At 38.5% G+C, this 15,245-nt stretch overlaps 1 protein-coding gene across 2 annotated transcripts in view; it reads right to left on the bottom strand.

Annotated features, from left to right (window-relative positions):
• SHOC2 (SHOC2 leucine rich repeat scaffold protein) overlaps positions 1-15,245 on the bottom strand; it is a 62,541-nt gene that overhangs the window by 25,246 nt on the left and 22,050 nt on the right. For both annotated transcript variants that reach the window (XM_068198031.1, XM_068198032.1), the window contains exon 2: positions 12,393-13,327. In XM_068198031.1, the coding sequence (XP_068054132.1) occupies positions 12,393-13,095 (703 nt within the window). In that variant the 5' untranslated portion in view covers positions 13,096-13,327. The remainder of the gene's footprint in view (positions 1-12,392; positions 13,328-15,245) is intronic.

The raw sequence follows: 15,245 nt of genomic DNA, 5'->3' as shown, positions 1-15,245 counted from the left end.
ACATTTTAAACATCTGTGACAGTCATCACAAAAAAGACAACTTATGATAAGTAAAGTGTATGCAAGCAGACCTACAGCAAATAAAAGTTTGAAATAAAAGGCTTATCTGTTAAGCATTAAAAAGGTTTGGATTTGCTTGGAGTTTAGAGCCACTTTACACAGAACTGCTTCATTTCTGACATTTATAAATTAATTTAGAAGCACAGCTAGGCACAACTCTCTGAACAGTAGTTTCACCTATTTTTATGTCAAACACACTGCATTCTGAGCAAAAGATTGTTGGGTTTGCAAAAAAGCAAAAAACAACTGTGTGCATAAATACAGGTATATGTAGTCACATTTTTTGCATCTGATGGAGGTGAAATTAATGCATATGATATGAACAGCTTCTACTCTCTCCAGTAAAGATGAGGTCACTGCATTTGTATATTAGAGCATGACTCAGTGAGTAACCAATTTGGAAGAGTAGCAAATGTCTATTTTTAAGCTTCAGCATTGTATCTTTGACACAAGGATTTTCTCACAGGCCTGCAGGATTATCCTGGGCAAGTTCTGATGTGTAGAGTGTCTACTCATTAGGTCAGCAGATAATCACAACTTGTGATTTAATAAATCATAAAATAATATGAATTCAGACTCTGTGTAGAGTTCAGGCGTCATTTAGCCACAATACTCACTATGTATCACAGAACAATTATGAAAGGCAAAGAAAAAAGTCAACCTCAAAGCTTCATTATTCTTAGACTGTTAACATATAACTGAAATGTTAACATATCCTATTTCCTGCATTAATTAACCCAAAATGGGATGTTTTTCTAGAAACTAAGAAGATGGAAATGTAAAGCTGGTGCTCAAGCAGCTACTCCATCACTGTGTGTCCCCCCTCTCTTACATCAGCAATCGAGTGCAGTCCAGGCAACCAGAGGCAACAGCTAAATGTGCTGCATCCAGTACTGTATAAGCCACACATGTCAGTGCCACTACCAGGCAGAAGAAAGCAAATGTAAGAAATAATTAAGCAAGAGTTAATGGTCTGTGGCAATGGTACCTTTATTATTCATGGAAAAAGTGGGCAAAGTGTAGAATGCAATAGGAGGAAGAAAAGCTTGAGGAAGACTTAAAACATCCCTCCCTTTAAACAAACAAAAAAAGAGCCTCACAAAACTTTACTGAGGTAACTCAAGAACCTTCACACACTTCGAGGCAGTAGTTTTCCCTTCATGATTGCTGTTTTCATTTGTTTTCTCTTCAGACCGTAACCAATGATGTCAAATTTGAAATATGGCATAAATTCCATTTCATTGTGCTGAGTTCTCATTTACTTGACTCTTCCCACTCTACATCTGCTGAAGTTGAAGAAATACTTGGGGGTTTCACAGCAACATGTGCTGCACTTCATTTTTGCACCTGCTGATACCTTTGACAACAGCAAGCTAAATGTTTGAAACAAACATCTTACTACCTAATCCTGAGGAGGAAAAATAATGCCTATGTCTCTCTAGAAGACTAAGGGCAAACACTTTAGTTTAATGTGGATAGCCATAGTTAATATTGTCACATTAAAGATGCAGGCATTATTTTAAAAAGCAACACTGGTAAGCCTTTAATAAAAACACTGAATGTTAAAACAGATTGAGGACTGTAGAACAAATTTTAGACTTCAAAGCAGAAATCAAAAGTAAAAGTCCTATCATGAAGCATAGTGACTTAAGGAAAGGACTTCAAGAGATACAGAAATATTTAGCTTTTAATTCACATTGCTCAGTAAGGAATCTTGTTCTTGGACACTTATAGTGTACTTATAGTTTGACAGCATCAAAATGGGTTTATTGCCCACTCTAAGGGTAGAAGGAGAAGGGAGATGAAATGCTGTTGGCACTGCAATTTTTTCAAAACTTTAACTTGAATTACTGAGACACAACAGAGAGCATGCAAGTCAACAAAAATCACTCAAGGTACATTTCTCCTGTTGCTATTCATGATGTATGGCAAAAAAAAATCATTCATGATGTATGGCAAAAAAAATCTTACATTCAATATGCTTAACAAGGTGAAAAACATTTGGGTGATTCGATAAGAGACTCAGATCACAGAAGTGAAGAGCATGAACCCAGCCTATCAACTTAAGCACTCTATTTGAGATAACAATGAAAGACAGTCTCCGAATCACTTCACAACCCTAACAATACGTATATAATGAGGTTAACTGAAAAACTCAGGATCAAGTCCAGCTCTTTAGTGAATGGCCCACAGGGAGACCAAACCCACACCCTTGGTGTCATGAGCACCATGCTCTCTCTAATCAACTGAGCTAAATGGTTTTTTACATCTTCACATGCAAAGGCATACAGAGATCTCTCAGCTGTGGCCTGAGAGCTAAAACACTAAAATACTAAAATACTGCACGTCCAAGTGTGTGTGAGACCCGAGACAGTGTGTAAATGGAAAGGATCTTCAGAGCACCTCGCAGACTGAGGGCTGTCACTGCATGCGGGGCTTGAACACCTTCTGTGAGGTAAAAGAGCAACCAGGGATGGTTGGAGTAGCTAGGGAATCTTTAGGGAACAGGAAAGGGAGGAATCTATGTAGCTTAGAAGGGTAAGTGTAGGAAAACAGAGGAATAAGGAAATAGAAGGGTCCAGTCCCTTACAAACCAATGCTGGTCATTGGTTTGTGGCCAACCAGCACCACCGGCCCTGCCTTCTCTTTACGCTCTGTTTTCCTGGGTGAGGAGCTCTCTGTTCTGAGCTCTGAGTCCAGCAACAGCACAGTTCATGTGGCCAGCAGCACTGAACACATCCCACCGTGGCATGAGGAGGGCTCTGGGCACGGCGAGCGGGGCCACCGGGCAGCAGCCACACTCCGGGGGCAGCTCCTTGGCCGGCTGAGTGAGCGCCCTGTGAATGGCCACGCTGTGCACGGCACTGCGCACAAGAGCAGCTCTGTCAGGAGTTCCAGCGCACAAACACACGGCATGAGCACCGCCACGACAGAAAACATCTGCAAATGCAAAGAGGCCGAACTGGAGCCCTCTGCATAATGCTCTTCCCAGGAGCTGATGTTTCACTGAGTCAAAGTGTCCTTCTTACTGTCTGAACAGTGGCAGCTGTACTGAGGAAATGCTTCTCGGGGGGAAAAAAAAGTAAAAAAAGTTTCACCAAGATACAACTGAAATCTGTCATTTTTGCTTTGCCAGGGTAAGAAGCATATGTCAAAATCAAAAAAAAGCAACAATCTTTTTCCTAAAGGAAAGTTTGTTCAGGTACAAAAAGGAAAACATCTAATGAGTAAGGAGCTCATGATCTCATGCATAGTAAAAGAATCAACATTTGCAATTTTTTTGTTTACTACCTAAAATTTGCTGAAACACGTTTTTATCTTGTTTTAACAGAAATAAAAACTGCAGCTAGAAATGTGCAGCAGATCAAAATCAGCCTTAACCAGAAAGCAGTTTCCTGAAGAAAAACCCATTCCTCTTCGTCATGCAGACACCTCCTGCATCGCTTCACTAAAATACTGTTCAAACTCCCAAAATCACTACAATAAGGCAAGCACTGCTTTAGGGAAATACTAACCACAGGTTAAATGAACTAACTCTTTTTGCCACAAGTAATGTCCAAAACAGACAAGCTCTAAGCTCACAGTAGTGAATAAAGGATTCTCTATAGACTACTTGCAACTGCATTGAAGGGATAAGCATCCTCACAACAATTAAAAAATAAACTAGGAGGATGTTAGGATTCAGAGTTAGTTTTTTTGAAGGGGAGAAGTTTATTGCCTTTTTTTTTTTTTACTATATTGCACTGTGATTGCAAAGAAAAAAAAAAGCAATTAAAGCTCAAAGTCGGCCGAGAAAGCAGACAGGAATTGCATGTACTAGTTGGCTTGACAATAAAAGATTTTAAAGTAGGAGCAATGCTCATGTGAAAAATATAAAACATTTTCTCTATAAATAATCTTCACAAAACAGTCAGTTACAGCGTAGCATGCAGTTTTTTAAAATTTGTACTTTAAAGGCCCTAAAAAATCACACAATTCAGATGCATTTTTCAGAGAAGATAGTTTGTGAAGACTCCAACCACCTTCCATTTAAAAAAGAACTTGTTAAAATACAGCTAAGTATTCACCTCAACAATCCCTAAAAAGGTGCAGTGAGCAATCACCTCACTTGTTCTTACACACAAAGAATAAATGCTGTATATGACAATGCTACATATACCTGCTTTAAGAAAACCAGGACAATGAAATGACTAATATTTTTAGCATAATGAGGCAGAATTATAGTCCCATTTCATGGCCAGCTTTGAAAGCCTGTTATGACAAGAGGGCCAGGTTACATGCCCTGACTTACAAAACTCTGGAAAAAACTTTTTGGCCATATGAAACACAAAACACTGCTTCATCAAAAAACACCAAAGTACACAGAAATTAACAGCTGGAGAGAGTATATAGGTCAATAGCAAAGAGGCTTCAGTGTCTCCAATCACTAATTCAGGCAGTGGACACCACTCTTGGACGGCAAACACAATTTGTAATGTAGCCTGTTTTCCACTGGATTAATGACATGCCTGCCCATGCTTAAGCAGATTGAATATTATGAAATCCTTCACAACATGATAAATCCTAGACCAGATGACACAGCAAGAGGATCAAGACTCTTATGGAAAGTAGAAGGAAGAGGAGAATGCAAATATTAGTGGGACTTCAGGCTGGTGTGTCAGAACACTGGTCGTAAGCTAATTTGTAAGTATTAATTATCCAAAATCAGCAATGCTGGGAACAAGTTATAAACAGTTCCCACAACTTTCATAGTTATTCATCTTTCTCTTGGTTCTCTGCTGCCAAATGAAAAAATAAAAATAAAAAAGAATTTTCAGTCTATAAAAAGTCTTTGGGACTGGTTTCCTGATTTTAGAAAAAAAAATTAAGTACAATTTTAGAGTTTTGGAATCTTTTGCCTCTCTGTGAAATCCAAGTACATCACTGTGACTGACAGCCTGAGCTCTTTGTTCTGCATTACCAACTGCCAAAAGAAGAGGTAAGCAGTCAGAGCTATTCTGAATTATTACTGCACAACTCTAACTTACACAGAAGAGTTACCAAGGAGAAGGAATACAATTTTAATACGGTCATGAGTAACTTACTGACTACCAAAGTTAAAACACTCATATAAGTAAGAAATAAGTACAGTAATATTATTCTCAATATGCAGAATGCACACCAGGATCTAGTTGTGGGAACCACTCAAAACCACAGAACCTCAGCTGAAAAGACTCAAAATCTGTTCTAAAACAAGCTTCAACAAGACACAACAGCAAAGACTTATTATTTATTGCTTATAACTGAAAGCAACAAATACAAATAAAATTAAAAACATGTTCAAACAAAATCACAAACATGCAAAATACAGAGAAAAGTCTCAGCAAGGGCTCAAAGCAGGATTAGAGGTGGACAGCAGAAACTCATTTGAGTGCCAAGACAAAGGCAAAGTCTTGCACCTAGCAGGGAATAACCCTGTAAAGAGCTACAACCTTGTGCCAGGAGGTGAGAAACAGCTCTGCAGGGAAGGACATGGGGGTCCTGGTGATGCTGAACCTGGGGTAACATCTGGACCCCATCCATTTTCAATGTGGAGCAAGCTCTCAAATAATAAAGGCTAACCACCTTCCAGGGGACATTAGCAAGGGCAGGCTGAGGAAAGTGACTTTTTCCCTCTGTTCAGTACTTATTAAAATAACAAACAGTTAAAATAATTGCAGGATTGATTTGAAAAAAAAAATTAAATTTTAAAACCCTGGACTTCTAACAAGCTATCAGCATCTACAGGAATTACACTTGTGGCATCATCCCAGTAAGCTCTGCAAGCAGATCAAAAAGGCAGGACTACTTTATCATTATCCTAAAGCCAGTCTGAAGAAAATGTAATCAGGAGGAATTTGACTAGCTGACAAGACAAAACTGCATCCCCACAAGAGCTTTCACAAGAATCAGAACCCAGATACTAAAGCTGAAGCTGGTCAAAAGGAGTTCCACACTTTTCCTGCAGCTCAAGAAAACCACCAGAAATGGATCAAATAAGCAGTCATTATCTCTGACTTCTAGAGACCAACCAACATGCATCAATGCCTATATTTATTCCACTCCTGTTCACAACTTCATGCTTTGATCACATTAAAATAAAAATATATTAAAGAATTCTCAACTACCATTTGCAGACATTACCATACCAATTAAGCCCAGAAATACAATTTTCTTTTTCCTTCAAATTGCTGAAGCACAAGAAGGTGTTCTTAGATACAAATAATGTAAACAAATATTTCTCTATATTATCAGCTCTGCTTAAAAAACAAAAAAAAAAGGGAAATGAAATTCAGAGTATCACTGAAAAGCTTTGCAACTAACAAGTCATTTAATAAGGAGGCACCACATTCGGCATGGAGTGAGTAGACTTGAACTAATGTGGCTGCACACATCTGGTCCACTGTCTATACTACTGAAAACAAAACAGGTGCAAGTGTTATGAAAAAGAGTTTCAAAGCAGTGAAGAAACCACAAATTATCTAAATATTGGGTAGATGGGGGAAGAGAAGAAGAGAAGAGAGTCTCAAAGACATTCCTAGTCTGGTGTAGGCAGATTCCCTGAATTACATTCTAAAAATATTTCCCTTGCAGAACAGCCCTGACCAGATTCTCCCCAGAAAAGGAGTTGCATTCACAGACAGAAAACACAATATTTGGAGTCTCGAGAAACTTGCAGAAACTACGTAAATGTAATTTCAACCAAGTTGACAATATTATTTCTATTTGAGTTGTGCATGCTAACACGATAAAAATATTCAAAACTGGTATAAGATGCAACCTTGTCTTTGCAAAGAAAATATTATCAACTTGATTGTGCAAAACAATTCCTTCAACACAACATGGAGGAATGCAATAAAACTCCAAATATAAGAAATGCAAAAGGCTTGCTTAAGTAACAGCCTGCAAACTGAAACATTTGCTTGGCCTCGTCCCAAAACAATTCCTCTGGTTTTCATCCTTCTCATGCTGACTGCCTGACTCACCAAAGCATTCACATTCTTCCATTCTAATCTTCCACTTTTTGATCTCAGTGGAATGGACAATTTACCAGATAAGGAGATGAAGCTGGTGTCCACCTTGTTAACTCATCCCCACAATTATCCCTCCAGACTGTCTTTTGGGAAAGTTTTCACATGGAAACCGTTCTGTTAAGGTTTTATCTCATGGATGCCACCAGAGATTGAACAGCCAGGTGAACAGGTAAGTTCTGCCTCGCACTTGGTGTGCTTGTGTGTGTGTGTATATATGGATATATATATATATATTCAACATCTGCGTAACAGTGACCTTTATGGTCAGGAACAACATTCAAGGCAAACTTACAGACCTTACTAAAGAAAGGCATTTATAGGAGTTTAAAGGAAAAAAATGGCCAAGCCTTTGGAAGAAGAGTGTACTGAGAATTACTAAAGAAACAAGCTGCATCACACTCAGGAAATCCCTGACGCAAAAATAGCTGTATGTGGGCAAGGAGTCAGGTTAAGCCTCAAATATAAACTTTTTCTGTTTCTATGCACATGCTTGCTTAGGGCTAGAGTCAGAACCAGGGCAAGACGCACTCTGAAACATTTTATCACCACTGTTAGGTAGGATGCAATTTGTAAGAAAGAGTAACAGAGTAGCTGTGCCATCAAGAAACTCTCATCAATGGATTCTCACCACTATACATAAAAACATTGTTTCAGTACGGTGCAGCTGAGCGCATGCTGCCAGGATTCCAATAAGCTACACCAGGTTCTGTGGTACAAGACATGGAAAGTACCAGGAAAGGGATAAAAATATTCTGAAAATGAAATTTGCTGCATTTTCAACAGTTCTCCGCAGACAGCAATCCACCCTTCCTCAGAGCACCTGCAGTGCACTTGAGAGCTCATACACAAGAGCAATCCTACCGGAGAGGGCTGCAGCCAGCCCTGCTGATCCCAGGCTCAGGGCGGGCCAAGCGCCATCCTGCTCTCCCTGCTCCACTTCATGCTCTCCCGCACCAGTTCCAGGCTGGTCTGAAACTACACCGATTTCAACTACCTACAGTAACAGACGACAAACGTCGCATCTGGGAAGCTGCCAGGAGGGGAGTGGATCCTGCCACTTCCAGTATCATGAAGCTGTTATACATCAGTGCATCCATTTCATGAAAACTCCCACTAATTCACCTCCAGAGCTTTTGGCTAAACATTGGGGAAAAAAAAAAAACCCACAAAAAAAAAAAAAAAAAACCAAAACAGAGTATTTAAGTATTTTTACATCTTATTCAAACAAGTATGTTTATGTTTGAAAATACAATGATGCATGACAAGACCTCAGCTTACTACTCTTGTCGACTGAAATAATTTCAAATTGCATTAAAATGTAGAAGCAATACAGACATTGCAAGAAAAGTGTTAAGAGAAATCTGATAAATACAAGCAGAAATTATTTAGTATGTATCTACCTATAATAAAGCAACTGGATGCCATGGAATGAGAGGTGCTTAATTCTGGGGCGGGGGGTGGGGGGGGGAAAGACCAGAAATACCAGAAACACACACATCTGTTTAGTAACTATAGATAATAACACTTCTTCTTTCTCACTAAAATGCTCGTTTTAAAATGCAAAGCAACTTTTCCTCAGGTGTAGCCACCTAATTAAAGTTTGTGTTGTTTAGCTACTAAAGACAGTTTAAAGTCCAACATAGAACCAAACTTTAGCTTATTCACAGCAGCTCAGAGCTGGCAGGTTCACCTCTTCCAGGTTTTCCTCAAAACAACAAACACCTTAAACAGGTCAGCTGTAAAGCAGTTTCCAGGACCACCTAAGAACAAAGGTAGGCAACAGAGAGAAAGTGCTGCATCTCAGAACAATGGAACATCACTGGCACAAAAATCAACTACTCAAAGACATGCTGGGTGTTGGAAGAAACGTCTCAATTCTCAGAGCACTTAAACATCCCGCATTCAATTTATTTCAGTAAGAGTAGAAGGAAAATAAACTTCATTTAATAAGGCTGGAGAATAAAGATTCCTAGAAAAGCAACGGGATGATTGCTTATAAATCAGGTGACCCTTTATTTTAAAGTAACAAGGTCCAAAAGTTGGAAAGCGACTTATTCTTACACAAACCTGCAAATTTTTGTTTAGTAACAGTGAAAGCCATCACAAGTCTGTAGCACCAGGGTAAGTCTTAATGCCATCCCTCTCTGAGGAAACAATAGCAGCATTTTTCAAACTGAAGTCTGGATCTTTAATTTTCTTTTTGTCCAGACCAACCTTTTTGTAGCACATCTACTTTCAAAAGACAAAGTAAAGAAAACCCAGGATTCTTTGCACAGTGTGCACCAGATCAGCAACATGAACACATTGTAGTTAACTGCTGCAAGACTCTTCCTCTCTGGACAAGTCAGCACGTTACATAAGCTTTGAATTTTTAAAAATATGAACAAGCACACTAGCATGCCATTGTGAGCCTTAGGCCTTAGAACAATGGGGCATTTTTAAAAAGAATTTGAAATGCTCCTCATGATATTGCTTTGTAAAAGATAATGGCTTCATTTTACTTTCCATTCTGCAGCAACAAAAATTTCTGTGTTATTTACAAGCTGATAATACGAGTGCTTGCTAGTTTATAATATTAATATACTGTATTATAAAACATACAAGGGATTAAAAGCATTGAGACTTTCTAGGGAAGGGTTTTTTTGAAGTGCATAAGTGAAATGTAGAGAAATAGTGTTTAAAGAAACAAATTCCACTGGAAAGTCAGAAATACAGTTCTCAGTAGTTTCATTTTTCAGCTGTTTTCAATTCAAGTATTTAATCAAGAAAAGTAACATGAAAGTGAGTAGAAATCAATTACAGAAGTTAAACTGCCTTATCTGGTTTTAGTCTGATGAAAAAGATTTTCAAATGCTTGTACTATGTGTCTGGGCAGTTTAAATTATTTGTGTTACTTAAACACCAATTAATTTTATTTTTCACCTGATTCAATTTCAGGCAACCTAGTCAGAGAAATTTACTTTGAATAAGAAAGGATGCTTGGACTTGATGATTTCCCTTTGAAAGTCTTCATAAGGGCAACAGTTGTCTTGCATTTGTACTTCTAAAAGGCCTTCCACAATGAGGTGCTGACCCGTAAAAAGGCACATGAGCATTATCACAATTCAAATAAAGGCAGGACTAACTGCTGGATACAAAGACAGAAGTAAAGCAGTTAATGTTCTCAAGCTAGGGTTTTATAGAGAACTGAGAACACTGCCTGTACACATATCAAGACAACTAAAAAATACAAAAGAAAGAAACAAGTCACATGTTCATGACACAAGTACCTACTAGTTTTCCCATAAAGCGGTTACACATGATCTTTCAAGATTACTGTGAACAAACACATACAGACATTACATACTTCCATGTAAACCATATTCAATAAACAAAAGAAATAAAGAGGTTTCAGCAGCAGCAATGTCTGCAGTATCAAATACACATGAGAAGTTTCTGAAGCACAACACCAAACACTAGGATCCAACACCTCACAGAAGTTTTATCTTCACAAACTACTAGTATTACTTTAAATTTATGCAGCACTATCCCCAGCTGAACCTCAGAAGATGGCTCTTTGCAGATTAACTAATAACTGAGCCACAATCAGAACCAGGTAAAATACTGACAATTGTATAACAGCTCAACCAGCTAAATTGGCCACAATTTCTTCAATGAATGTAGAAACACACAGTATGCTGGGTTTTCTGTAAACATCAGCCCCATGGTTTCCAGTACCATTTGTTGATCAGTAAAAAATTCCAATGAGGCTGTTGAACTTAAACTGAAGTGTCAAAACAGTCGAAAATTGTAATTCCTTCAATCTCCCAAGGGAAATTCAAAGGATTGCTCAGGTGCTCATGACAATTCAAAAATCATGTGGATCAGAAAACATACCACATCAACCCTTTCATTTCTGCCTAGGAAGAAGTGTTCCTGTGGCTCCAGCAGAATCCATCCCCAGCAGCTGCCACAGGGAGCCAAAGGCTCAGACCAACAGCTGGCATCACCACTGCATTCCTTCACTCCTGTTACCAGGGACAAAACTCGCTGTACTGGGCATTGCTGGTAACTGGATTAGCAGTTTCAGGCATGTCCAGGAGTTCCCACCATCAAGAACACATTATCTTATGTATTTATCGTATCAACATGTCAGATAAAGAGCAAACAGTGCCGACTTGAGAAAGATCTATCAGGTATACAAACAAGAGCATTTCCCAAGCTTTGCAAAACTGGTGACCATAGGGGCCACTTCAGTAGCAACACACTCACACACTGGCTTGGACAACAGGAAAGTCCCACAGCAGCTTTTGGAAACAGCTCATGGGAGTTATTACTCACAGTGTCACAAAGGCTTTCACAAGGCTTTTTTTTTCACACTTGAAAGTCAAAGCAGTTTCTTAATTGTGTGAAGTTTATATTCCCCCACCCTCTAAAAGGGCTAAACTATACTTGCATTTTAAAAACTGATGACATATAGAAAAAAACCTACTGATGAACAGAATCACACTTTTATAGGGCACACACATTGTTCAAACATTGCTTGAGAACAGTGTTATAAAGACATTTTCCATGAAGCAATATATATTAGGAACAACACAGAAGTTCTGATATACAGCTAGTCCAGCACATTTTGTGTAATAAATCATTTAAAATAATAATGCACTTTCACACTAGTTCACTATCTTTTGAACTTTGGTAACAATGTTTGGAAAAACAAATACTATTCATTACAAAATCATAAGAATCATCAGCCATGTGTACAACATTTGGTCACTGCAGAGTCCATGTATTAATACATTCATGACTTATAAAAGGCAGACACTTGCACAAATCATTAACCTAGATTAATTGTTACAGCACCCAACGGCTGGCTCATGGTAATAGCTATCTATTCTACCTTGTATTACTGTGGTCACACCCCTCTGTAACATGCCCATAATGTGTTTATAACTTGGAACAGTTCATAAATGATTTATAAAACATCTTAAAATAAAAAATGCCCCTGTATCTCTTTTTTTTTAAACCATCTGGGCTCTCAAGACACAATATGTGAAAGTACAAAGCAAAGATGAAAACAATACACATCTGATTTTAAGATGATAGATGAAGAAAAAGGGCTTTTGTTGTTTAAAAAAAATATACAAGGTATTGACTAACAGTGGAACAGTATGCTCAAGAGCATAATTTTATGTAGTTTTAAATAAAGTGCAGTTGGAAAAGTGACAGTCTCTGTATAATTAACTGAACTGCAGTGAACATAAAAACAGCATCGCAGTTTCAGTCAGTATAATCACTTACCAATTTCAGCAGGTAGTTGCTTGATTTTGTTCTCTCGTATGCTAAGCATGGTGAGTTTTGACAAGTTTTTGATATCCTTTTCCACAGTAGTTATACGATTAAAGCGTAGGTACAGAGTGGCAAGGGAGCATAGCCTGTACACCACCGAGGGGATTTCTCGCAGTTTGTTGTGCCGCAGGTCAAGCATGCGCAGTTTCTTCAAGTTATCAAGAGAGTCAGGCAAACTGGTGAGTGAGTTTTCACTCAGAGCCAGCGTCACCAGGTTCACGAGACAGCCCACCTCTGCCGGTAGGCACTGCAGTTTGTTACTGTATAAATAAAGTTCTGTTAACTGCGTCAGCTCTTTGACAGCTGATGGAAGCAAGTGTATAGACCTCTTGGACAAGTCCAAGCGCATAGAATTCTCTTCCCGGCATTTATTTAGCTCTTTGATCACTTCAGCATTGCTGGATTTTTTGCGAGTACCTGTGGCGGGATTAGGTCTTTTTATCGTATTGTCCACTGAAAAAGCTACCCCAGGCTGCGTGCTACTGGAGTCCTTCTTTCCATCTTTGGCATCTTTCCCTTTGGTCTTAGGCTCCTTTTCTTTGCTCTCTTTCCCAAATCCTCCGGAGGCCTTTGCCTCCTTCTCCCTTTCTTTTGACGATTGGACTTTTGGATCCTTCTCTTTACAGTCCTTTTCTTTTCCTAGATTACTACTCATGGTGACTCAACGTTCAGCAAGCACCGCATGAAATCTGTTTCTGAAGTCCACAAGAACAATTCAATGCTGAGGCAACAAGGATCCTTAAAACACACAAGTGTTGAACCCAGGGAGGAGCTTCAGAGGTGTGACACCCATTTGCTACATATTGGTTCTGAAGGCACTCTTTCCTAATCCTACTATCAGGAGATTCAGCTGTAGGGATCAGGTCAAACGCTCAGTATTAGTATTTCTGGAACATAGAGAAGAGAAGCCAAAGTTAGTGTCAATATAAAACTTCCAGTTAAATATTGAGTGTTTCTACATCAATTCTACCTGTGCTCACTAACTCCGGTTAATGATTTGTCCTTCTGTTCAAATGTCAGTGAAAAACCCAAGGCTAAACCAAAAATACTACACATATGACTCACAAGATCCACTGTGGTACAAGAACTGTATTAATTAGTATATGTGAGGGAAGAAAAATCACAATTCTTAAACATAATACTGCCTTCAGTACTATATTTGAGTCACCATCTTATGTCTTACCTAGTTCTTACAATAACCTCCTGGTCCTCAACATGAATATTCTCTCTTCCTTCAATGCCCAATCAGCCAATAAATATCTGCTATAATTTTAAGTGTCTACCTCTTCAAAGAACCCATACAGGCTTATCCTTTCAGAACAAAAGAATCTCAGTTCAATCTACAGTAAAATCTAATATGCTCAGTAACACAAACACTTCGCCTTGAAATCTCTCTTCTGACCAGCTCTGAACAGCAGGTCTCTGCTTTTCATGTGGAGCAGAACGTTCTCACCAGATTCACGTGCTTTGAAGAACCAAGCACAAGGATTTTTAAAATACACCTATCAAAAAGTCAGCCCAAAGCCCAGAAGAAATAATATATTATGCTTCAAGAAAAGCAAAATTAGGAAGGAATTTCTCTTTGAGTAGGACACAATATATCTTTACCATATCTTGAATTTTCCCCCTCAATGACTACAATGAACCTAATAACTGAACAGATGTCTCAAATCTATAAAGACCCATTTACATTTTTACAAAATCATCATGCATCATGGAAAATAGCTTTTCTTCATGTTTCAATTCAAAACACACAACACGCCCAAGAACTTCATGATTCTGAGTAATGTGGGAAGGTTTTCAAATGTGTCTTTGTGGAAGAAAAATAAACAATCAATGGCAACAATAATTTCACGTCTCCATATTAGTCCACCTTTTAGCTTTGATATGAAGTATCCACTGCTGAAGAAAGGTCCCGTGTTTCCCAGGCACCTTGTTTAAATACTCTTAAAACCTTCACAGGAACCGTGTTACTGTCCTGCATTCCAACTTCTGCACAAGTTATAAAGCTTGTAATCAAAATCGATTAAATAATATTTTGCATACTTAAGCCATGAGCAAGTACTATAAATACAAACAATTTAGCAAAGCTCAAGTAACCATTTTTAACTATGGTCATGCTGTGAATGATTACCTTCAAACACAAAAATGTACATGGAGAACACAAAGCTGTCCACTTTGATATATACATATATATATATATATTCATTCATATATTTTTAAAGGTAAATAAAATCTATTTAAAGATGATCAGAAGGACAAGGCCCTTTACCCCAGCTGTAAATCCATCTGTATAGTAACAATGCTCAAAATAGAACCTGCCTCAGGAGGTGCCTTCCAGTCCTTCACCCTGATTCATTACTGCTGCAGCATCACCAAGTGAGCTACAGACACTGTAATATCAAAAAAGAGAACCCCTCCCACCAAAAAGAAGCCCAAAACTGCCTCCAATTCCTGTGTTCTGGACAACTCTGTTATAATGAACCATGGCTGAATGCTAGCAGCAGCAAGCAAAAACAGTTCTTTACTTGGAAATTTTCTGCACTGTTGAGTTTTCTAAAGCAGCAAAAGCCAGTTCTTTACTAGAAGTTCTTTACTGGTTCTATCCTTAAGATTTCCACATGGCTTTTACACCATCCATTAATTTGACCTCTCCCCAAGATTACTAACCTCACTAGATTATATTTAAAACTTCTTCTCAGCAATGTATAATCTACACGCTTGTAAAATGCCAGTAATAGGACATGCAATGACTTCCAACGCAAAAACACAGCTGACTAAAGGGTGGGAGCCCGAAAGGCTTGA

This window comes from Anomalospiza imberbis, chromosome 8 (assembly GCF_031753505.1).
Source record: "Anomalospiza imberbis isolate Cuckoo-Finch-1a 21T00152 chromosome 8, ASM3175350v1, whole genome shotgun sequence".
Taxonomy (NCBI): Eukaryota; Metazoa; Chordata; class Aves; order Passeriformes; family Viduidae; genus Anomalospiza; species Anomalospiza imberbis.
This window is presented reverse-complemented; position numbering and strand designations above follow the sequence as displayed.